Source organism: Sabethes cyaneus, chromosome 2 (assembly GCF_943734655.1).
Source record: "Sabethes cyaneus chromosome 2, idSabCyanKW18_F2, whole genome shotgun sequence".
NCBI classification, from domain to species: Eukaryota; Metazoa; Arthropoda; class Insecta; order Diptera; family Culicidae; genus Sabethes; species Sabethes cyaneus.
Window position 1 is genome coordinate 193,093,462 of NC_071354.1, and position 26,631 is coordinate 193,120,092.

Below are 26,631 nucleotides of genomic sequence, written 5' to 3' on the forward strand. Positions count from 1 at the left end.
CTTATCTCAGGTCCCTAATAAATTCAAATACTGGATTCAGATCAGTAGGTATTTCGTAAACCAGCGTTTTTTTTTCAATTCCTCTTCGTTCCAATACGAATGAAACACAGATAGTGTGAAACAGAGCTTCAAGCGAGTGCGCTCACACATGCACAAATTAACGCATTCTTCTTGGTGAGCTGTATTTTTATTAATTTTTATTATTATTAGCTGTATTCTATTGCTGAATCCTGCCTAGTTGGTTTCGAGGTACGATGCTGGTCTAACAAGCCAGTTGTCGTTTGTTCGAATCTCGGCTAGGCGGTGCTGCTAGAGTCAGTAGTTTCGTGGCACTAGCCCCGTAACTGATGTCCCTAAAGCTGGCAGTACAACAATAACAGAACATTAGCTGCACCATTCAGTTAATTGATGCTCAATTAATGCTAATTAATGCTCCTAACGACGAATTTAATGCTCCATTGTTTCATAGGAAAAAACAATGCACTGCTAGCTTTATATAAAGTTAGCAGGACAATGTTCGGAAAAGGCACTTCCGGTGCAGACAGAGCTACCCAAGTATGACCATAATTTAATGCTCATTCAATGCTCCAGGAAAAACATAGTTTCGGTAACTTTGGTAGTCATTTTCCATCAAAAATTGAGCGAAAAAGAAAATGTACTACTGGCCGGTGGGATACTTGAAGAGAACAAGTTTCACTCACAACTTTCTGGCATCCTTACGACGTGCTCGGCCCACGGTAGTCAACCAGCTTTCGACAAGTGTACGATGTGAATCTCTCCAAGTAATGCGTACAGATCGTGGTTCATACCTCTGACGCCTACGCCACTCTCCGCTTTCCGTTTGTAATCCGCCAAAAACAGTGCAAAACACCTTTCGCTCAAATACGGCAAAAGCACGTATGTCTTCCGTAAGCAAAGTTACTGTCTCAAATCCGTAGAGTAGAGGACTACTGGTCTGACCAGCGTTTTGTACATCGTCAGTTTTGGGCGGCGGCGCACAGTGAGACGGATTCAAAGGAAGACGGACATCGATATTTGCGACGAAACTATTAATGATATCAACTTACTGTCTTCGGCGATGTTTCTTCGCTTTGTGTAAACTTTCTAATAATATTGAAAAATTAGGGCTTAAGGGAATACCACAACAGAGAGAAAAAAATAACTTTATAGTTTCAAGCTTAACATCATCGATTGGTAAGAAACATGTGTAGATAGCGTTGTATCGAGCAACATCACTGAAGAAAGAAAGTGAAATCTCTTAAAAGAAAAGAGTTACGGAGCGAAACTTGCGGGTACTCCCTTAATATTGGTTTTTTTCACATAGCTCTTTTATTTCAACTCCTACAAACATGAAATGTTCCGCAAAGTTATAGACAGTGCTAATTTGGATATTTTTGTAAAATATGGGGGAACTTTACAATTGCCGGTATTCAAGTTGTTTAATTTTTTTGCTATTTTTAGTACAAGCTTTAAGTGGGTGCTTCTTATGCAGTAGCACAATGTAGCAGCTGACTTATAATGTTTTTGCAGCATCCACTCTTTATGTATAAGAATATGTATAAATGACAGTGGGATCTCATGGGCCATATGAGAAAACTGCATTTAAGTTTTTCAGTTTTAGAGCACAAAAGAACGTTTAAAGTCGAGGATTGCCTTGGAATCCTCCAACGATGGAGCAGCTAAATGACCTCGACCTAGCCGAAGACATTGTCTTGCCCGCACAACGCCGAAACGATATGCAGAGCAATCCAAGAGCTCCCAGGCAGCAAATCTCAGAGTCAATATAGCAAAAACTAAGTCTATGGTAGTGAACACTGACAATTCCACCAACTTTCACAGTAGCGGGAGAACAAGTTGAGCAGGTAGACGCCTTTCAATATCTTGGTAGCCAGACAATGCCCGATGGTGGTACCAAGATTGATATAGTCACACGGATCAGGAAGGCCAGGGGTGCCTTTGCAGTTCTGCGAAACATTTTGCTCTCAAACCAGATCACTCTACGTACGAAAATCCGAATCTTTAATTAAATCTCGGCGGAGACAACGTAAAAACTGCAGGTATTCATTAACCGGTGCCTACGATATATTATTCGTACCTGGTAGCCTGACAACTGGATATCCAATGAGAAACTCCATCGTCGGTGTCATCAATGGTCGATAGTCACAGAAATTCGTGAACGTAGGTGGAAGTGGATCGGACATACCTTGAGAAAAGGAGCGAACGAGGTCTGCAGAGAAGCACTCGATTGGAATCCACAAGGACAGCGTATAAGAGGCAGACTCAGAGGCTCATGGCGACGCAGCTTAGCAAACGACATCCGGGCTGTTGATGAGAACCTGTCCTGGCGACAGGTAAAAGCCATGGCTGGTGACCGTCACCAGTGGAGATCTCTGATTTCATCCCTTTGTTCTGAATCCGTCCCACTGTGCGACGTATGCTCCTTGATCGAAGCGCCTTGTGGATGGAAAAGTAGGTTCGACTTCCAGCATGAATGCGTTATTGAATCTCCTTACTTGTATTGTTATCGGCGGTGACCAAATAACACAAATAAAGGAACTCTGTTCGTCGCCGTTAATAGTGACGAATAGTACGTGCGTGGCAAACGTTGTTTTTTCTGGACCCTCCTCTTACCATATATTTGGTTTTCAACGCATTGATTTGTAACCAAATCTACCCTAAGTTTCTAGTAATGATGTCGAGGTCGTCTGCGAAAGCTAGGAGTTGACTACTCTTGCTGAAGATCTTTCTTCTCGTTTCGATGCCCGTTCGTCGGATCATACCTTCAATAGCGATATTCAATAACATACAGAACAGTGCATCCCCTTGCCGCAACCCTCTGCGCGATTCGAAAGGATTCGAGAGTGCTCCCGAAGCACGCACGTAGCACATCAGTCGCTCCAGGTTAGCTTTAATCAGCCGCGTCAGTTTGCCCGGAAAACCGTTCTCGTGTATTATCATAGCTATTCGTGTATTTTACTTTTAGTCATTTATTTTATTTTATTACCATAGCTATTCGCACTCGACTGTATGTATGAAATCCACGAAAATATGATGCGCAGGTCAACTCCCGACATTTCTGGAGGATTTGTCAACGATATACGGTAACAAAATCTGGGAAACTACCTTGTAGGTGGTGTTAATCAGCGTAATACCGCGGTAGTTGCAGGAATCGAGCCGAACATTTTTATAGATGTGATAAACAACACCTTCTATCCATTCCTACGGTAGTTTCTCCTCCTTCCAAATTCTTGAAACTATCCAGTAAAGTGCCGTTGCAAGTGGTTCTTGGCCATTTTTGTAGAGTTCTGCCGGGAATAGGTCCTTTTCTGTGGCAGTATTATCACAGAGAACAGACATCCATGCGAAAGGTCCTCACTGGGATAAAACTTATGTCAAATTAGTTCAGAAACTATAGTGATGATGTCGCTAAAGGCGCATAAAATTCTACACCAAGGTGAGTTAAAATAGGTGATCTAGTTTTCACAGTTTGTAGAACAGAAGTGCGCGGAACGATTGGTTAGCAACCATCGACGTTGTTTATACATTCAATAGTTTCCGCATTGAAAATTTCGGTGGTCGTCAAGGGTAACCCAGCGGGGGTGAAAAACAAATTTGAACATCAGAAAACCTCTCTTGACTAACCTTGTTCTACACTAAACTTACAACAGCTAGCTTCTGGCGCTAGTATAACGCTTACAGTTCATATATACTAGCGCCAGAGGAGCCAAAGGTTGTCAGTATGCAAATCAAAAGAATCATTTAGTTGGGAAACTATAGTGGTCGTGACGCTAGCATATTAGGTGATTTTAATGGATGTCTGTTCTCTGTGGTATTATTCTTCAGCTGACCGATTTCTCGACGGATCTCTTCGAGATTGGAAAACTGTTATCGTTTGTAGGCACTTCCAGGTTAACTTCCGTTCCGTCTTCTTCTGCTTTATCGCCATTTCTTCTCAAAAAACTTGCGCGTGAGTCACGTGGTGTGACTCTAACCCGAAATAATTATTCTAGCTCATCAAGAACCCTGTCTTCCTTCTAGCGCTTTTTTCACCTCAGGATTGTGCCAAACTCAATCAACGCTTGTTGATACTTGGACGAATTCTTGCTTGTGGCAATGCTTAGATAGTTTTTCCAAACTCTTTTTACCTTTGTTATACTATATAACAAAGGTTTAGAAATTGGTCGAAAAACACGAAATTGATCCAAGGTCTGGAGGGCCGAGTCACATGTACCAATCGATAGGGTTCGACGAACTGAGCAATGTCTGTGTGTGTGTGTGTGTGTGTGTATGTATGTGTGTATGTGTGTATGTGTGTTCGCTCCGAATTTTCTATCGCCTGTTACTCGGAGATGGCTGAACCGATTCGACCGCTATTACTTTTGTTTGAAAGGTATTATTGCCTAGTATATCACTATTAAATGGTTTCGTGGTCTGACTTTTCGTTTCAAAGTTATGAGCAAAAATGTGAAAACTACGTGATACGGTTTTCTCCGGAACCACGCAACCAATTTTAACGATCTTAGTACCAAACGAAAGCTCTTGCTATTACTAAACATTTTGCTAAGTTTTATTGAAAACGGGCAAGCAGTTTAAAAGTTAGCCTTGAAAAACCTGTTTTGACTAGGTACAAATGAACGCCTGTTTCTCAGAGATGGCGAAACCGATTTACGTGCTATTAGTTTCATTTGGCAGGTAATATAGCCAAATAGATCACTATTGAATGGTTTTTTGATAGACCGTTTACTTTGAAACTTATGAGCAATCGAATACACCACACCAAAATTAACAATAATTTATAATGATTTTAACCAAGATAATTTACCTAATTTCAATTATTTTAATATCAAACGAGAGGTTTTCACACTACGAATATATATGCAAAATTACATAAGAATTGGTTTTACCGGTCAAAAGATATTAACCCTCGAATACTCGCGCCAACTTTTGTAACACGGTTACTTGCGCGCACAAATAGCCCGAAACCAAAGAACACGTGCGCACTAGAGTTTTGACTAGAAAACTTGGTTTTAAGTTTATCGAACCTTTGGAAGAGTTTCTTAAAATTGAAAGCTCTATCGTCTGGTAGAATTTGAATTTTGATTAATCCCCCTAAAAGTGAAATAAAAAAATTATTTTCCTTCAATTTCAATACAACACATTGATTACTTCTGCAAACTTTTAGAGCATATTTACAAGAAATTTTGCTGAAGACAGTAACCTTCTATCTCTTGAGTGAAGACAGAAAAATCTTATTTATTGTATATGAATTTGTAAAATCAGTTTTTCTATTCTAACTCTTCTTGTAATTGTTGTATGACTTTTTCATGTATTACAAAGTTGTACAAATGATGAAAATACACAACTTTGCAGAAATTAGTATACCTCTATGTTTGCTTGTTTAGGAACTGTAGAACTTTAATGGTAAAAAATAACCTGATTTTGACCCCGAATTACTCGACTACCAACAGACGGATACATCTTAAACATTTTACATTTGCTGGTAGTTTTGCTGCATACAGACACCATTTTTCCATATGAAGAAACGAGAGAAAATTCCAGTTGGGGTCAATTGCGGAATTGCGGTACACCTCACATGCTACTTGCTTCGTTTCTGTGATGTCGGTTTATGCTAATCTATTTTCCTAACAATTTAAAGTATTAATGCATTGAATAATTCTGACATTTTGTTCATAACAAGTTTACTGAAGAATATACGTTAGTATATACGTAATGTACGATTTGTAACTTTATAACAATATGACATTCAAAAACCTACACATGTTGTACAAAATACAACAGCGTGAGTAACCGAAGGTTAATAAAAATTGATGAAATTTATTCAAGAAAACTTTATTGTTGTGAATCAAATAGAATGGCATTACAGGAAATTATGCATAGTTCAAAAGCCTATAAACTAGACCTTTACTACGCAATGTATATGTTAAAGAATAATATTTTATCTTACAACTTACTTTTACTTGCACTTAACCTCATTAGTAACAACTTACTCAGCAATTTCATGAGAAAAGGAACTATCAAAATTTATAAGTGCTTCTATTTGGTTCAAATTTTGTAAACTTATTCAATTTCTAAAAATTTCATGTAAGCCAAACGTGTCGATTTCTATCTCAAATAGCAAGTAAGACCGTATAACAAAGGTTCCTTTCACCACTAGGTGGATTAAATCAGGTTTTTTCTGGCATTCCCCGTCCAACCAGTACATTTTGTGCATTCGATTTTTTTGCCTAATACCATGATTGCAACTTCATTAACGGCCGAACAAATCCTGCTCCATCCGTCTTCGAGGATCGAAGCACCTAGCTCCACAGAGGAAGGTAGAACTTCATCCAGTAGGCTCACATAGTTCGCGACAATTCGCGAGTTGTCTAATTGTCGCGGTTTCTATTTACCTGTACCATAATCGATAAGTAGTGATCTCTGAAGGGCATGCAAAAGTCCAACAGTACCCCTAGATCCTTAAAATTTGACACTCTTGCAAACGAATGACCAGAAATAGTGTAATCCCATAGAATGGATGTTTTTCTGCGGGTGAAGAAGATTACGTAGCTTTTACTTCTACTGAGGATCGGTTGATTATAGGGGCACCATTCAAACAAATCGGGATATCTTTGCAGTTCAATATAGTCTGCTATGTTTCGTATCACAAGAAACAACTTGAAGTCATCCGTATAGAGTAGCCTACATCCTTGCGGGATGACAAAATTGACATCGATTAAAAATAGAGAGAATAGCAGTGGTCCGAGATTGCTCCCTTGAGGTACCCCTGATGAGCTGACGAAGCTAAACGATTCACTATTTCCTATCATCTCAGTGCGTGAACGGTTTGTCTGCTATGATTTAAGTCATTCAACGAGGCTAAACGAAGCACCCAGTGGAGTAATCTTTCGCCAGCAGAATGGAATGATTAAATCGGTCAAATTTTCTTGAGCGTCGTCTTCCATATTTTTAATGCAGTGTGAGGTAAACTCGTTCGGCATAAGTCGATTGAAATTAAGATCCGTCGGAATACAGATCCGTCGAAATTGAGGCATCAGTTTTACTGTTTCCAGAATTTACTGGATTTTTTGTTGAATAAATATTCACAAGGTCCAACGAAATTTCGATGAATGAAAAATAAATTTTATAAGTCATTCTATAAAAATTAATACTATCGCAAAGCCTTAGGCACAAACGTTTTAAAGAGAGGATCCTTCAATATTGACAGACTTCACAGCCGGCTGTTAGAGTACAGGATAAATATGGGACAAGTGCAGGGATCCTACTGACTCTATATAGCCGCACCGTCCGGTAGAGCGGTTATTCTGTGGTATAAAATTATTTTTGACAATATTATATATATAATTTTCTAGAAAGCTGAGTTTTATCTATACAACATATCAAAAATTTGAGGATGCATAATATTTTTGAGATTTTCTAAAGTAAAATTTCGATTACACAATTCAGGCGCATGGTGTTTTTATCTGCTAGGAAGCTGATATTTTCGGCAAGTAGAAACAAACACCATGCGCCTTCACTACATTTTCGAGTACTTTTTCGATGCTCGCCCTCACCAAAAATTCCAAGTTCCAAGAACCCAATGTAAACAATGGTCTAAAACAATCCGTAAAATAATTTGTGCATCTGCGACTTACGCCTTTCATTTAACTGAACTAACATGGTAAGCTGTCCATGCCCAGTCAAACAGTAAAAATCCCAGTCCCGAAAGGGGGGTTTTGCCGAAAGCGCTGGCTTAAATCAAGCTTCGATCTTGCTCGTGGCGTTCTCTTTACAAACAATCCCACGCTCGTAAGTACGTGGTACGTCTCGATCAACCAACCTCCACCACGTCATAAACTGGTCTGAGCCGGCATCGCTTCCCTGTCTGAGGGTGTATGCAGCCGCAGCCGTGTTCCAGTCCAGCTGTGTACAACAGCTGGACCTATCTCGTGCGAAACCTGACGTTGCGCTGTTGTGGTTAGCTACGACATCATATGTTTCGCTCATCTGGCAGCGTTATGCCGTCACCAACAGCAACAGCGTCAATCCGCTCTCAGTGAATGCCGGTATGCTGCAGCATCTCATGGATACTCGCAGTTTTACTGAGAGCTGCTAGCGGTGTGGCTAAGTAAAAGCATCCAGTCAAATTGTAAGTCGCGCTGCTTTACCTTTAGACGATCTACTCTGAGTCGGCTCTTTGGTAGCTGGCAGAATAAGTATATGGATCCTGATGTATAATTCAACCGGCATCGGAGATCTGGCCGTCAGTTTATGCACAGCCTTTACGGAGTGTGCCCGTGTGTCTCGCGAGTAATTTCGCTGCTCACCGCTACTGAAAAGATCTGTGTAACATCACTTTCCGTTGCACAAAGTGAGTTGTCCGCCCGCAAGGAGACGAACGCATCAGGAGAAAATCGTCTCCTTGGGAGCGCCGCCGCAGCACCGCAACGCCGTCACCGCGGTGTAATTTATGAGTGATTTTATTCTGTCAGGAATTTAAGTGGGCTTTTGCGGCAGCACAAGAAGCTCGAAACTCTCAAAAAGTGCATTGCGAAAAAATCGTGGCATTTCGAGTTCCGATGGTATAGCAGCGCAAAGCAAAGTGCAACGAATGCCGAACCACACCGTGTGGTGTGCATCAGGTAAAGTGCAGTTTGGCCGTAGACGCCCTATTTCTGGTGGAAGTGCAACGTTTATGCAGAGACAGTTTTGCGGGTGTACGAAACCGAACCGGTGCGATGGTGGAATGTAGGAAAGCGCAAGCATAGTAATATGCTAAGCTTCGAACGTTTTCGGTTGAGTAACTTTCTGGTGTTGTCAGTTTGCGCTGCATTTGAATAGCTGCCGGCCCCCTAAAAATCTCACCTATTGGAAGAGCATTTCAACACGAGCATAATTATTACAAACATATTTGGTAAATTATTCGAAAGAATTTGGTCACGAAAACTCCAGCAACAGCCTCAGTAGACTAGTGTTTCTGAGCAAACAGTGATGTAAGCCACCCGCCATTCGTCAAAAGCCATCAGCCACGCATCTAACATCAATGTCCAATGTCCTCGCCGGTGAACTTTTGTTAAATAATCATTCGTGATAGCTTTGCCGAGTTGAAGTTCATAACTCAAGTGTTGGATAGGGAATAAAACTATAATACTCGTAAATTAAAGCAGCCCACCGTGGGGGGTTGTTTGGGAAATTACATGTTGCGAGAATAAGTGAAGCAAACAATACGTTAGTCAGGACAAGGCAGCAGCACGCCTCTGAAAACAAAAACAGTAGGTTGACACCCATTTGCCAAACGGTATTGATACTTGCGAAACAGGTGTTGACGAGGCAGCAAGAGGTCAAAACGAAGAAGGAAACGCCCCAGCAGCCAACAACGGCGAGCAACTGAGAAAGAATCGATTTGTCCATTGATAAGCGCTCGAGTGGACGGGGAAACTTATAAGGCGGTATGAGTTTTAGCACAGCTACAGTTATGCAGGTACGATATAATAACTATATGATGTAATTATTGCAAACCCTTTTTACACCACACAAACCGTGATTGTCTTTTAAATTGGTTTGCTTATTATAGTTCCACTTCCCAACTTTTCAATTTTGACCTAAATAAAATGCTAAATAGAAAGGTCATTCAGATGAGATCCAAAACAAGAGATGGAGCACGTCAATGATTTATGGCATGACAGCGATGAACTTTTATAGCTAAAAGGTATCCAATCTTGGTTTGTGGATGTTTGTTTTTTCTCCGGTACCTACCTACTTGGAACTTGACGCATTTCCAGAGACAAGTTAACCTGCTGTTAGTTGTACGTGTCGTCACGCGTCAACGCCCCTTCGGTACGGCTTATACGACTATAATGTACGTACAATTTCGAGTGGGAAGTTTACAATTTGCCGTTCACGAGACGACGCGGCGGTTGGTGACTGATTCATCGATCAGATAAAATAATTTTATGACCCTACATTAATTTGGAAGACTCAACCAAGTTGCGCCATGTTTCGCCATGCGTTACTGTTTTAACTTCGTCTTGTAAACCTCTACGGTGGACAAGAAACGCAGTGAATCGAAATCATAAACCACCGATAACTTTACTATCGTTTGCAGATGGAGAAGTAAAAGTTTTTTTTTCTTTATTTGTACCATTTTATTTTCACCCAAGGTGAAACAAAAAATCTTTCGTTTCACTGTTTGAAACGTGAAACCGGCCGCCAACTATCTCATTAGTAACAATTTTTATTGCATTATAAAGCATTAAACCTTTCTTTTATATGAATAAGCGAAATCAGCTAGAAACCTGCAGAGTACAGCAAAGCTAACTAATGTAATAGTAAATGTATAATTTTAAACTAAACTCTGCAGAGTGGAATTTTTAAACAAAATCGAGATGAATGTTTTAATTGCTGATCATTACGCGATCGACACGTAATCATCGATTTTTGATAGCGTAATATACCCACATCAGCCAGAACGTGATTGATTGACATGTTTCTTTTTTTTGCCATAACTTCTGCTACTTGTCCACGACAAATAATTGCCCGGTTTGCAAACCGAGTGTGTCCACTCGGCTGTGACCCCTCCAGCCAGCGGGTGGCTGAAAGTCATCTAAATATAAAACACGGGAAGCATAAATTTTGCCTTAATGCCTTAATGTACCTACCTCCCAGATCCAACACAGCAAGATAGATAATCACCAATTGCATGGATGATTCAGAAGGTAGCAGCACAACAGCCGGCGTATTTCTTCATCCGATCTTCATGCCTTTGCAGTCACATGGTAAATGTTGATGCCAGTTGAGTAGGGTAGGATGTGGTATTATTAATCAAGAATTATTATGATAATGTTATTTAAAGTTCTAACAAGGGAAAAGTGGCAAAGCAGTTGCTTAGACTGGTAGTTTAAGTCTTTCGCAGTTGTGCATAATTTATTTTGTGGACAACTTTGCTACACAGATTATGAAAGACCATCTCAGACTTGGACCTTTCCTGGTTATTGACTTCACTTTTAGTTTTTTTTTGTTTGCATACTTGAGCAGTTGTCAACAACATGAATTACCACAGGTTCGTTACCTAACTGCAGTGTAGTTATTTTTTAATTTCATCGTCGAATTAAAAAAATTGGTTTTATACTGCCAAACCAATCCAATTTACCATTTAAGCTATACAGCTGATGAAAAGTAAAGTTTCAGTAGATTCCTTTCCTTTTAGCTTTCCATCATTTTGAAAGAGTGCAGATTTGGGTTCTGAAGACACTTTTACACTTATTTTAATACCAACTTTATAACGATCCAATCGCACTGGTCTTATAAAAGATCTCGACTCACTGTCTGTCGGTTTGTGCTTTATAGACTCTAAAACTACTCAAACGATAATTACAAAAATATCTATAAAAGTGTTTTCGGGATCGGGGAGTATTTCAGTGCTGTTAGTTTAGTTTCGCTCAGTGGAGTTTCAGAGGAGTTGTAATCACCTAACAGCAACGCTGGGACATTCGACACTAGATGAGAATACACATATCCAACTGAGTCGATATGCTCTCCTTACTGCCCTGCCTCCCAGATAACACAAGATCGTAATAGAAACTTCACATTATGTCGTATGCATGTCAATTTTACTTTGGAATTGTATAATTTATTAATTTATTTCTACTTTGCTTCTAACAACAAGGTTTATATGAAATAAAATAATAAAAACTGCTAACTAACACATTAAAATGATCTACTATTACGTAAACGACATTTGAACGTTGTACAGCAAATATTACAATCAAACAAGCAGAATATTGAGTTAAAAACTGCACACATAGCAGTATCATGTTCATTTTGACCACATAATGTCCAATGAAACGGAATTTTGAGGCAATCAGTTGAGCGAAGAATTCTCAGTTGAGGCGCGTTCATATTAATCTTTGCAAGATAGTTCGACTGGATCTTTCCAGGGCAGAAGCGCGTACCTGTTGAACCATTTTTGTATAGATTCGATCCATACAGTCCAAGGGCAAGTGTAAGGGCTCCAAACAACAGCTGCCATCTCCAGTGATGAACGTACAAGTGCGTAATACAAAGCTTTCAGGATCACTAAACTCTTTCGCAATTCTCATTATGAATTCAAGATACTTGTTTGCTTTGGAAATAATGCTGCTGTAATGGGGTTGAAATGTGAGTTCGGTATCCAGTAGAACACCAAGATCCTTGACGACTGTTACGCCTTCAACATTCTGACCGTTTATGGAATTACTGTATTGGATTGGAGCCTTCTTTCGGCTGTAACTGATTACGGAGCGCTTGGCAAAGCTAATGCTGAGCCGGTTGCATACACACCAGCCATAAAACATATCGATCAGCTTTTATAATTCGATACAATCAGCAACTGAGCGAACTGCAATGTAGATTTTGAGGTCATCAGCATACACGATTTTGCATCCTGGAGGAAGTATCATGGCACGCCTGAGATACTCCAGAAGTCACAAGACTCAGTGCTCCCCACTTTCACAGAAAGACAGCAGTTTTCAAAAAAGGATTTCAACCACCGGACAAAAGCAGCAGCAGCACCGAGATGCTTTATTTTGGTTGACAGTGTGGTGTGGTCAACACGATCGAACACAGCTTTGATGTCAGTATACACCATGTCGACTTGTGCTCCACCTTCCATATGTTGTAGACAAAATGAGCTGAACTCCACCAGATTTGTGCTAATCGAGCGACTAGGAAAAAAGCTATGCTGATCAGTTGATATGTATTGCACAAAACTTCTGTGCAACGAGCCACCGATCTCAAATCTCAAAGATCTCAAATAATTTTGATCCAGCGCAAAGCGACGTAATCCCGCGGTAATTGGCAATATCGGCGAGATTTCAACTGCTTCATGGCAACTTCAACTTGATTTTGCGTGAAACTAGTTATGTTTATATCGCACACGTTTGCAGGAACGAACTTCAGAGCTTTCTGCATGTCAAGGGCTGATGCACTACTACTAATGAATACACTCAAGTGACCCGTTAAGTATCTACAAGCGCAATACCAATAATGTTGCAAGTTCCAATTTGTGACTCCTCTCAAAAGCTTGTTTAACGCGTCACTGGCTACCGGCCACTTTCCGGTAATCTGGAAGATTTTGCATATCATTCCGATACAAAAAAAAAGTGTCTAAAGGTGATGTAGAAAACTACCAAGAAGTCGCTATTCAATCGGGTATTCCGAAGCTCTTTCGAGTCGCTGATTTAAAGACAGCTTTACGACGTTTTCTAATGTGCAACACGGATTCCTAAAGAAGAAATCGGTGGTCACGAACCTTTGCGAGTTCACCGCAGTGGTCACAGATTGCAGATTAATGTTTTTAGTATTACGTTCCTGAAATCGCTACACGGTTTAGAACTTTTGGGAAGGTTCTGTGGAAATTGAGGCTTAAAAGTTAAACCGAACAAGTGTTCAATGATGACATTCACTCTTCGACTGCATTCACTAGGATGGTATTGTACCACGCGCAGAATATGTACCTAACCTAGGGGTAATATTCGATAGCTCAATTTCCTTCGTTAGACATATTGACAATGTGGTTAACGAAAGCCTGAAACTTTTTGCGCTTGATCCGCATGTAATACAGTCGATCTACAAAGGTGTCGGCAGAAGTAAACTGGATGTCGCTACCGTCCGCGCTATGTAACGCATATTCAGCGCATCGAGAGAATCCTGAAGAGATTTGTAAGGTTTTGTACCACGACCTTTGTTCTTTGGTGGACATCGACACGGTTCGCTCGAGCCATAAAATAGCTAATATCGTATTTTTCACTGAGAGTATGTCTCAGGACAAACACTCAGTCAACTTTTGATTATCCGATGACCATTTTCAACAATAGCCTAGTCCCACTTCGACTACTTAGAACCTTCGAGCCAGCGTTTCGTTCTAAGAACTATTCACAGTACAGACCCACTTTCCGGTTTATGAACCGGTATAATGCACTTCAACATGCTATAGCCACTGACACGTACACAATTACCACTAGACATAAGCTTAGTTTATACATAGACATAGGCTTAGGTTATACTACAGCGAAGGATGTTACTTCTCTGAGTATATAAGATTTGATCAATAATTATTCCATCACAATAACAACGGTGTTCAAAGGGCCAGATCCCTTACCAAATCATGACGATCACGCTTTCCGCGAGTAGGAACCTGTAAAATTTAACCCCCGAGATTTGGTGGAAAGCGGTTTTCTCATAAGTTTTATCGTCTAGCAAGACACATCCATCGCGATTCGTCAACACCCGATCGTACAGCTTGCGAGACTGGATTCTGGTCACTGTTTGTTGTTTGTTCGAGGCTTCACTTGGATTCTCTACTTGTTCGGTAACACTTGTAGCCTTTCCAAAGACGGATTTCAAAGACGCGTAGAATAGCGATCGGTATTCAGATTTTTAGATCTGTGATGTTGAGATTGAGATCAGCTTTGACGTACCGGATAACCTTCAGCTGCAGTTGACGTTCAATGGTTCCACTCCAACGCTTGGTTTACACTTTGCGAACAGTTTTGAGAGCTTCCTTTCCTACTTTTTGATTACTCGCGCCACTCTACTTTTAAGATAATCTATCAGTTTTGTCAGCTCCCGAGTTGCCCGAGTTGACACTGACACGAGTTCGTCAGGAGTTAGCATCATCGATAGAGTTAACTATACCTATAAAAAAGGATTTCTGTCTGTCTGTCTGTCTGTCTGTCCCAATGTTCCTTTTAGAATCGAAAACTACTGAACCGATCGGCGTGAAAATTTGCATGCAGGGGTTTTTGGAGCTACGGAAGGTTCTCTCGAAGGCAAAAGCCCCTCCCGCAATTAAGAGGGGAGGGGGGGCTCCCATACAAATCTATGCCTATAAAAATGGATTTCTGTCTGCCCTATGTTCCTTATAGAATCGAAAACTACTGAATCGATCGGAGTGAAAATTTGCATGCAGGGGTTTTTGGAGCTACGGAAGGTTCTCTCGAAGGCAAAAGCCCCTCCCCCAATTAAGAGGGGGGGGGGCTCCCATACAAATCTATGCCTATAAAAATGGATTTCTGTCTGCCCTATGTTCCTTATAGAATCGAAAACTACTGAATCGATCGGAGTGAAAATTTGCATGTAGGGGTTTTTGGTGCCAGGGAAGGTTCTTTTGATGGTTAGAGATCCCTCCCCTCACTAAGAGCGGGGGCTCCCATACAAATTTATGCCTATAAAAATGTATTTCTGTCTGTCTGCCAATATGTTCCTTATAGAATCGAAAACTACTGAACTGATCGGCGTGAAAATTTGCAACTAGGGATTTTTGGGGTCGGTGAAGGTTCTTATGATGATTAGAGACCCCTCCCCTCACTAAAAGGGAGGGGGGGGGGCTGCCATACAAATGAAACACAAATTTCTGCATAACTCGAAAACTAATTAATCAAATGGAACCATATTTGGCATGTGAGTGTTTCTGGAGGTATGAATTTTTACTATGATGAATTAGGACCCCTTACCTTTTTAGAAGGGGGGGGCTCCCATACAAATGAAATACAAATTTCCTCATATTTCGAGAACTAATCAAGCAAATGGAACCATATTGGGCATGTGGGTGTTTTTGGAGGCAACCATTTTGTTATGATGAATTATGACCCCTTACCTTTTTAGGAGGAGGGGGGGCTTCCATACAAACGAAATACAAATTTCCTCATAACTCTAGAACTAATGAAGCAAATGGAACCAAATTTGGCATGTGGGAGATTTTGGAGTCTTGAATTTATTTTATGATAGTTAGAGACCTCTCATCCCTATGGTAGGGGAATATGGACTCTCATACAAATAAAACAGAATTTTTTGCGAAACTCAAAAACTAATCGAAGTCGAGAAATTCGAGACTCTTCCATAAAACATTAGTCAATAACAAGACCACAAAAACTACCTATAGTAACACTAGATCATTCAGGACGAGACGGCCGGGAGTGTTGCCGGCGACCCGCCGTCGGAAGCGCCGCCCACGTCTCCGCAGAAATCACTACTGTCTAGGTTTATTTGTTTTCCTAGGTCTACCTGGGTTTCCTGGAACGAGCGACAGCGAGTAAGGAGAGGATCGCGAAATGGTACTTTCCACGAAAAAGTTTTCCGTGAAATGGTACATTCCGCTTAAGGTTTTTCGCAAAATGATATTCGGCGAAATGTTGTACAATCATGGCGAATATTACTGTCCGCTTTCTGGCTATGCAATGAGGGGACAGCCCGAGCAAGGATTGACAACAAAAGTATATCAAAATTATTACATATTCTGCTGTTGATATCAACTAGAAAACATGTTTTGTTACCAACTCAAAATGGCACTTATGATGTATCAGACTTTGCTATCATTTTGTTTTCGTTTTTATTGAAAGAAAATTTGTTGACAGATTCTATTTATGATGTAAATAAACCTTCAATATATAAATTAATCTATTTTCACATAATTTTTTTCTAGTAAAATGTTTGGTTCAAATTATATGATGATAGCAAAATGATGATGATATGATAGTAAAATGACAACTAATTCTGCTTTTCTATTAATATTGTGTAACAGCAAGATTAGTATTCCGTTTGATATTATTGATAACAAAAGTAGTATTCAATTTAATTTCACGGCGTGGAAATTTTGCAATCAATTTTGAAAATTTTAACCGCTAAGTCGACCAAAATGAAATCACACCGAGTATTCAAAATCCGTTACATCAAGATATCAAATTTTGTTTTCAATTTGCTCTAAAACTTTGCTCGGGAGGGGAGTTGTTTTCTACTTTAATGTGAGGAAAAATTGCAAATTTATATATTAAACTACCCATTCCTGGTAACTAATAAGCATTAACATAAGCAGCAAATCAGCATATCTGGCATTTTATACTGCACGTTATTGTATATTAGCTTGTTGACTGCATAGGTGTTGTAAATTGGCATCCAAATTTGTGTTCAAATTCTTCGTGTCGATAATTAGCTGTAAATTACCATTGTCAGCACTATAAGAAGGTTATCAGTAAAGTAGCTGTATAATTTGCCAAAATAGCATTTAAGTAGCATTTAAGGCGACTTAAATCCTTATTTGCCTGCATTTGAACAGCATTGGTGATGCTTTTTGGTTACCTGGGATGCTTTCATAGTTACGCAACTGCCAAAATGAACCATCTCAGGTTGAACTCCTCAGAAACTTGCAAAACTCGAGATTGTGACAAAGATCATCCGAGATTCATGATTTATGTACAACACAGGTTAATTTGTGACAATACGAAGTTTGTCGGTTCAGCTAGTGTAAGATAAAAATAAATGCTGCAAAAGTGGTTATCATTCAGATCGGGTCCTTAGTGATAATGATGATTAGGCTACCATAATTTTGAGTGCAAAAGGGTAATATTCGCCTATTAGAAACCCAATACAAGAATTATGATAAAATACACGATAAAATGATATGCGATCAATTGACATTTTTTGGGCATAAAATAGTTAATAGCTTTCGCTGCTGAACTATTTTTTATTTATAGACTTTATAGACTTATAAAGTTGTATTAAGATTGCCAAAATGTAGCCTAACCATGACATGGTCATATTGTGGCCGCTCCCCTAGCAATTCTCGTTCAGCAGTCTAAAGTCAAAGAATCTCCAGTGTCCAGCATTAACGAGCAGTGACGAATTTTACATAATCGAACCTCCACATGGCGGCGGCAACAACAACAACCGTTGACCTACAAATTAGTGAAACAAACTGAAACGACGCACGTAAGGATCCACCTCCATCAATATCATCCCCATGACCGGCACCAAACGGTGCTTGCAGCGCTCCTATTAGCCGCTCAAGTTATCCATCATTTAATAGATTGGATCTTCATTGGCAGGGTTTGACGAGTAGCGCATCGGTCTAGTCTTCTCCAATATAGATAACAATCTCAACAACCTTTGCCTACTACTGTTACTACAATTACTACTACTCCCACACCTCCAATAGTACTTCAAGTGGGAAAAAGAAAAACAAAGACTTCAGTAGACCGCACGATCTTCTTCTGTAGCAGTTTGAATGTGCACCGATGAGAGATTCATGGAGCATCACACACATTAGCGGATGTATAGCTGTATATGCTTATACGCGAACTTCAGCCAAAAGCCGGTATGCAAATAATGTTTTTTTTTCATACTAAATGCCGTGGCACCAGAGAAAAACATACATGAGTACCCTGAAGCGTCGATTGGCTGCCAACAAGAAGCCGCATGCAGCTCAGCTAATGAATGCTAGTTTTTACTGTTTATTTTTTTCGCACCGCCTCACAGATACATACCATCAACATAATATCAGTATTAGTTCCATACATACGTTTCTCACTCATCTTCAATGCTAAACATCACAGCAATATCGAAAAAATAGATTCAGTTAATCAAAAGAGTATTTCCGAAAGAGTCAAATTTCGACAGTTTTGACGAGGTCGGACCTAGGATTTAATTTTCCTCTAGACGCGTAGCTAATGCAAGTCGTATATGTGGGTACCTTAACATGATAGCAACTATTTGCAGCACGTGCTACCGAACAGCAACGGCAGCCAATAATTAACACGTCAAAAAAACAAAAGAATTACCCAACAGCCAATCTATCACATCGGTCACGAATTGCAGCTAATAAATTGCAATCCCGCGCCCTTCGCCAATCACTTTTGAACCGGAGATTGTCGTATCGCTTCCTTTGTGTGGCTACCTGGTTGTTTGTTTCCTAAGGGATAAAACCGCTAGATGTCAGATATACGTAAGTACATCGAACTGAATTAGCTTCTTCTAACTTTTCTCAATTGATTCTTGGAATGAGGTAAAATACTCACTAATAAACAAACGTTGAATGAAATAAAGGAAACTTAAAACGGTTTTATATTATAGTCGTCTTTAAACTCCCCGCGGTCTGCGATCCATTCACGCCGTTTACCCAGCGGACCCCTACAAAGGCACTGCACTGGGTGCCTTCGACATAAGCTTCTCCATTTCAGCCTACAATAGATGGTGCGCCGTGTACAGCACGGCAAAGAAGACCGGGAGATGATTCGTTTTGAATTGCGTATAAAATCGCATCCTCCGCGGTTCGGCCACATGGAGCTTCCTTGAAACCGGTGGTGACCTTCTCCTCCTGGGTATTGTTACCGGTCGGTACGCTGTCCATCGCTGCATGAGCTCTACTTTTTAGAATATACCCCCGACCCGAGCTATCTTCAGTAAATCCTTCAGCGCGAAACCTCGACTCACTTAGCCCATGTTTGCCATGGGATAGTTTTTCAGATGCACGAGAGCGCGTGATCATCATGATTGTCAATCTGCTTGGTTCAGCAATGATGCATCAACACAATTTGCATCTCGTATGGGCCCCGACTCGCCACATTCTAGCCGGCTTCTCCGCAAGCTACCAACTTCATGAACCACATTCTTGTATATTCTCGTCTTGGAGAAACCTTGTCGCCAGAGGCAGTACTAGACTGTAAAAACAAACAAAACCGGATTCGGGATAAAATTGCATCCCAACTTGTCAATTGATCACGACGACGCGACGCAGCGATGCACTGACTGACTGGGATTGATCCGCGAAGGATATCTTAATAAAATGTCTTTATTCAGTTGTCATTTTAGCGCCATTGTTTTGCCGAGATTGAAAGATATGTAGCATTAGCTGGGTTGAGATGAGTTGAACTTTCAAACAATTTTCCCTCCTTTGATGGTAAACATTAGTTTGTTCATACGTCAGATTTATACCAATAGTTGAAATGTAACGTAAATTTATCCACATTTGAACATATTTTTTGTATTTTGCATCTTTACTTCAGGGAAATCAATATTCTAACATAATAATTTTTAGCTAAACTTTACAAATCAAAAAAGTTTCGAAAATTTGTATCACTTTACCGATTTGCATAAAATTTTGTAGCTTGAAAACACTTGATCTTCATGTTTTAAATGATAAATGGATGAAAAATCGAGCGTTCCCATCTTATTTATTAAAACAATAAAGCTTAGATAATGTTTGTCTTTACATTGGAAATTTATGTGATTCTTACATAATCTGTTATTAGGAGTCTATTATTTCTCGTCGTCGTCAAGAAATTCATTGCAAACTATACTGCCACGAACAGCAAAGCCTTGGGTATAAACATCTTTATGGCTTGCTAGGGATGCTTTACCGGTTTTATCGAAACCGGTTTTACCGGTATTACCGTGCTATTTTTCAATACCGAAATACCGGTTTTTACGCGATCAAAAACCGGTATTTTCGGTATTTTTTACATGGTAAATTTAATGAAAAAAATAACTCAAGAAGCTCAGATTACCGTTCAGATTGTTAACGTATAGGGCGAATTCAATTCAATGCTTCGAGGTTCTGAAAATAACAGCTCAATTATGTAATTTTAACGAACGGAAAATATTTATCTAAATATCTATGAAAGTGACTTTAACAAAAATAAAATTAAGAACATTGCGCAACAGTAAAAAATTGCGAAACACATTGCAGCTCTTCAGAAAAATTTCAGTGAAAAATTACGGAGTGCTTTAAAAAATGTCATAGCATATCACGGAAGAAGAGTTCGTTTATGGGCCCGTTGTTGGCCATCCTCAACGGTTAGACAGGATGACTGTTTTCTGAAACCACCATCAAAGATTGCATCGCTGCGAGCGTAGACTGATTTGTAAGAACCATTCATATTGCGAACTGTTGGCTTGCTGCCATTCCGACTATGTTCAGTTCCTGATCAATTAATTATCCTCCGTCTTAATGTCACTCAAAATAATTCGAAAAAATTCGCAAATAATTCGAAATATTTCAAGGGTAAAGAACTAGTTTTAAGCAGTCTAAGCGGGTCACTGATTGTTTTACCTTATTACAAGCGATGGGTTGACTAAGTGGGGGATATCAGCATACCAATCTTCTTGCTATCTTTAGTTCTTCAAGCTGTTACCATTGGAAGACACTACCCAGGTAACCTATAAGCATTAAAATAAGCAGTAAATCAGTCGTTTATTAGCATCCCTGGCGTTTTATACTGCAGGTTGTTGTTTATCAGCTTTTTGACTGCATAACTGTTGTAAATTGGCATCCACAATTCTATTTAAATTCTTCTTGTTGGTAATTAGCTGCAAATAAGCATTGTCAGCACTATAAGAGGGCTAGCAATAAAGTAGCCGCATATTTTGCCAAAATAGCATTTAAGTAGCATTTAAGGCAACTTAAATGCTTATTGGCTTGCTTTTAAATTGCATTGGAAATGCTTATTGGTTACCTGGGTATTGTTGAGCTAAACTTTTGATTTTTCGTTTTAAAAGTTGGAGCGGCGGAACTAATTTTGAACAGACCGAACCCATTTTCACCCGCAAGGTGCTTTTTTAAGCAATCCTGAAATCTGAATTTTTTTACGTCCCCTTAAAAAATCCCTCGAACTTTTCTCCCTATTCAGTAAGTTCGCGTTCCCATCCGCGACCTACTAATCGGCATCTGATGCGTAATCCGCATAGCGTATCGGCATAGATGCGTAAAATGCCATCTGTCTAAATTGTTTATCGGGGTATACACTCACCGCACCGGTCGGCAAACGGTATTCGTCGTCTCTTTTATTCTCTGGTGTTCTTATGGGAAATTGCGAGTTTGACGTCTCACTCGCTGTTCATAAGGATGGTGGGAGAACAAAAGAGGTAAACATATAGCAGTACAAACGATCCGACTCAGAACAGTGTTGTCCAAGCAAATAACATTGAAACACATCGTTGCTTTATTTATTTATTTATTTACATGTATATATCAACAGACACAGTTGCCCTAATGATAAAAGAGTCGTCTTAATATTAAAATAATTTTTGTGCGTTGCACGTTACGGGACAAATGATAGTCGAAAACGGCTGACACTCTGTTGAAAACTTTTTGCAAGCCTATAATTGCACTGTTAGCACCATAGTTAGTTCGTCGGAGCGGTAGTCGTAGTGTTGGAACCATTCTTAAAGTTCTGGAGGGGGCGTTTATGTTTATCAACTGGAGGATGTCTGGGCAGTCGATACGGGCTGTTAAAACGTCTGCGACAGTCATTGCACGAGAGGTATCGCGGCGAAGCTGGAGTGTGTCGAGTCGAAGAAGTTGACAACGTTCCTCATAAGGAGTGACCTGCATAGGTTGTCTCCAAGGTAGAATGCGTAGAGCATAGCGAACGAATCTACGTTGGATATTTTCGATCCGTAAAACAGCGTTGTTGTAGTGTGGATTCCACACTGACGAGCAATATTCGAGAGGAGATCGCGCTAATGAGCAGTATAAGGCGGTAAGGCATTGTATGTTTCGGAATTCTCTTGTCATGCGAATAATTAGACCGAGCATTCTAGAGGCTCTAGACACAATGAATGACATGTGCTGTTTATAGGTGAGATGGTAGTCCAGTATTACGCCTAGGTCTTTCACGTGATCGACCCGTGGGATCGGGGTTGAATCAAGGTTGTAATCAAAGTTCAGCGGCTGCAGTTTCCTGGTAAACGCCACTACTGAGCATTTTGATGGGTTGAGTAGCATCCGGTTTAGTGCACACCAATGCGCGAAAATGTCCAGTTGTTTCTGGAGGAGATGGGCATCGCCGATACAGTTGATTTTCGAGAATAACTTCAGGTCGTCTGCAAACGCCAGTCGCGGGCAGTCGAGCAAGTTATGTACATCATTAAAATAAAGCAAGAAGACCAGCGGACCCAGATGGCTGCCTTGTGCAATCCCAGACGAGGCGGAGAATGGATCCGAGATCTCCTGACCGATCCTCACACGGATAGTTCGTCCTGTCAGATAGGATGTAAACCAGTTCAGCAAGCTCCCACAGAATCCGAGGCGGTCCAGCTTGGCGACGGCAATACGATGGTTGACTTTGTCGAAGGCAGCGGAGAGATCAGTATATATTGCGTCAGTTTGCGAATGTTCAGTGAAGCTATCAGTCACGTAATTAGTGAAACAAAGCAAATTCGTAGTGCAGGATCGCTTTGGGAGGAAACCGTGTTGCTCGTTGGCTAACGTTTGTTGGCAATGGGAGAAGATTGGCTCGATGATTACTAACTCGAACAGCTTCGATACAGCACATAAGGCTGATATTTCCCTGTAGTTATCGACTTTTGTTCGATCTCCCTTTTTGAAAACTGGGAACATATAGGCTTTATTAAATCACTGAGAAAATCTTCGAAAATTATTGAAAAAGCTGTCTTTTGTGTTGTTTTTAATAAAGAAAAATTAATTATGAACATACATTTCTCTTGAAAGTATTGGACCACGTTTTCACCATAGGAGGTTTCAGTTAATTTCAAACTTAAAATTCTTATTTCCAGAACCGAAACAGTGTCTTGGCAACACGATAGTTCATCAGTTGTGCTGCAGCTGCTGCTAGTGGTGAACAGGTTCCGTCAATTCAGAATTTGTTTTCAGTTTTGTTAGAAAATAATAAAACTTTCGGCTAGTGACAACGCCTTAGATAATAGAAAAAAAGAGAGTGAATAATATGGTATGTGACAATGGTGTGCTTGACTTTTAGAGTGGTTGTAATCAGTAATGCTGTAATGCTGAAAAATGTGATGGATTCGTTAGTAGCGAGGTGGCGATTGCCTTCTCCAGCTGAAAAATGTATGTTTTTGGACAACAATTTTTAATTCATCATATTTCTTGTCGGAAACCCAATAAATTGTGTTTGTGTGAATCAAATGTATGGTTAAGTGATTTGTGAAGATGATCCTATCAAAAGATTTTGAAAATATGAATAAAAGAGTGCATTTTCGGCTCATTTATGTTCAACTGATTAAAATAGGTGACACTGCTTAACTCGTTCCTTACCCTACCTGGCACCACGTATCACAAATGTTTCAGCATGAACAGGGCTTTAAAAAAATTAGTAAAAAAATAAGCTGTCTATTTGGACTACAAGACCATATATTTTGGTATTACTCAAATCGTATGCAGTTTCCCAGTAAAGTCTGTCTCGTTTCAGAGTTGACACGATAAACACTCTTTCCGTACTTATTTCTTTTTAAGAGAGCTAGTCACTTAGCTGTTTCAAAAAATTGAGTACCATTGATTAATGGAAACATTTTCTATAAATTTAACAATTTTTTTAATTTATTTTTCAAGTATTGGCTTTTACCGGTTTTTCACCGGTTTTACCGGTATTGAATTTATCAATACCGAAAAACCGGTTTTCGAAATACCCCCTCGGTATTGGCATCTCTAGGCATGACACTTCTTTATCGGCAGACTTTGCAGCCGGCTATTAGAATACAGGAAAATAGCAGCACAACCCAACCAAGATTCGAACATACGATGACTGGCTTATTAGACCAGCATCTAACCAGCGAACTGGACAGTTGGACACTGCCATAAGTTTAAGATGAAAAAAATCCTACTTGAACATCCTGTTAAAGTAAAATTATGCGTATCGGGCAATGCGCAATGGAACTAAACTTAGCATGTGGGTGTTTTGGGAGGCAAATTCTTTTTCTATGGTGCATTGAGACCTCTCCCCTCTTCAGGAGCTAAATTATGAGCCCCTCTAAAAGGAGACGCTCCCATACAAATGAAATATGTACAAATTTCCTAATAACTAGAGAACTAATCAACCAAATGGAACCAAATTTGGCATGTGGGGGGTTTTGGAGGCAGGAATTTTTTTATGATGGTTTTAGTCGCCTCACCCCTATGGTAGGGGGATAAGGACTCTCATACAAATAAAACAGAAATTTTGCGTAACTCAAAAACTAATCGAACTCGAGAAATTTTAGACTCTTCCATAAAACATTAGTCAAATACAAGATCACCAAAAACTATCAATTACGTTCATTTATTTTCCTAGGTCTACTGACCTCTATTACTTTCTTTCAGTTGGGTCCGAACGGGCGACAGCGCGTAAGGAGAGAAAAACCCCTGCGAAATGGTACTTTCCAAGAAACATTTTCCGTGAAATGGTACATCCCGCGTAAGGTTTTTCGCGAAATGGTATTCCGCGAAACTCTATATCCCGCGTTATGGTCAACCGAGAAGTGGTGTTCCGCAAAACGGTATGCGGCGAAATGTTATATAATCATGGCGAATGTTTTAATGCCATCCGCTTCATTTTATCAGGCTAAGCAATGGGGGGCGTTATTTTCTACTTTACTGTGAGGAAAATTTGTATATTAAACTACTCATGAACTCCTCAGAAACTTGCAAAACTCGAGATTGTGACAAAGGTCATCCGAGATTCACGATTTATGAACAACACAGTTTAATTTGTGGCAATAGGAAGTTTGTCGGGTCAGCTAGTATACGTATAATGAAAAAAATCGCTCACAAAGTTACGAAAACAGAATTACCAAAACAATAGAATACAAAGTAGGACCACACTGCAGGACAACTACATTCCCAAAACCAAATTTCGTAATCTGTTATAAAAACCATTCACAGACGTACATTCACCAGCTTTTCAGATTAACTGCTGTCACATTTTTTTGTTTTGCTCCAGAAACGAATAAAACTTTCTAGGCGAGGCATTTCCAATTATGCTGACGCGTGTGTTGTGCGCATACTTATATTCGCTTATAAGGGGAGCTTTTATCTGTTCGATCGATACTCTCGACTCGATACGACGAAAATGATGTCGAAATGTGGTTCCAAGCAGGGCGGCAGAATTGCTTTACCTTGCGGGTGGAGGAAAAACTGCTCCAATTGCTGAACACAGTAGTAGGAGCATAAAAATCATGATTTTGATATGTTTTTTCAGCTGTCAAACTGTTCGGGCACCGAACTGAATGGTCCGCGGTGGGTTGTGTTACACCAAGGTGTGTTTCGATGAATCGACCAAACCACCTTCTTGGGTGTGCTACTAGTTGTTTACTAGGACACTGACTTATTTACAGTTTTAAAATTTACGAGTGAATGAAAATTGAATAACCTTTCAGCCAAACATGATTCGAAGAACGTGGATACTAGAAACTGGAAAGTGTTCTACCTGGCGATTGATATCCAATTATAAAGTGGACCACAGTAACTATTTTGTTGTCGTTTGCGTTTATCTCCAAACTAAACTAAACAAGTAGTAAGTTTTCATTGTTATCGATCATTTGTTGTGCCGTAAACCTGCTTAATACTGCGCTAATAAAATTTTCATGCAAGTGGTGAAAGACCCTTTGGTTTAAAAGCACATAAAACGCCGATAATGTTTTCCTGGTCTTGAGTAATCTTAGCAATGATTTAAAATCGATTGTTTGATTGACAGACATTATTTAGTGCTACAAAGTTTTACAAAACACTGAATCATTCGACTTTGTTTTGTTTAACTTAAACTTAGACAAACAAAATGTATTCAAGCAATAATATCAAAAATATACTGCATGATAGATTTGTTATAATATACTTACCAAGCTGAGATATAATTTAGCATAATCAAATGTTTTTGACACATAAATTTGATAGGATAATATGTTACAGGCTAGAACTGGTACTCAATGGCACTTTAGTATTAAAGTAATTAATACCATGTTCTACAACTTAAGTTGAGCTCGAAGTACGAAGTTAAACTAACAAACCAGTCATCAGAGCTACTCGAACCTGCAAGACTATTACAGTACTACTATAATAAAGTTTAAATGCACGTTTAATGTCTGTTGAAAATT

At 39.7% G+C, this 26,631-nt stretch overlaps 1 protein-coding gene across 1 annotated transcript in view; it reads left to right on the forward strand.

Annotated features, from left to right (window-relative positions):
• Positions 1 to 8,288: 8,288 nt before the first annotated feature.
• The window catches only part of LOC128733624 (uncharacterized), a 109,728-nt gene continuing 91,385 nt past the window's right edge, over positions 8,289 to 26,631 (forward strand). The window contains exon 1 of the mRNA XM_053827346.1: positions 8,289 to 9,478. Coding sequence (XP_053683321.1) covers positions 9,449 to 9,478 — 30 coding nt within the window. The 5' untranslated portion in view covers positions 8,289 to 9,448. The remainder of the gene's footprint in view (positions 9,479 to 26,631) is intronic.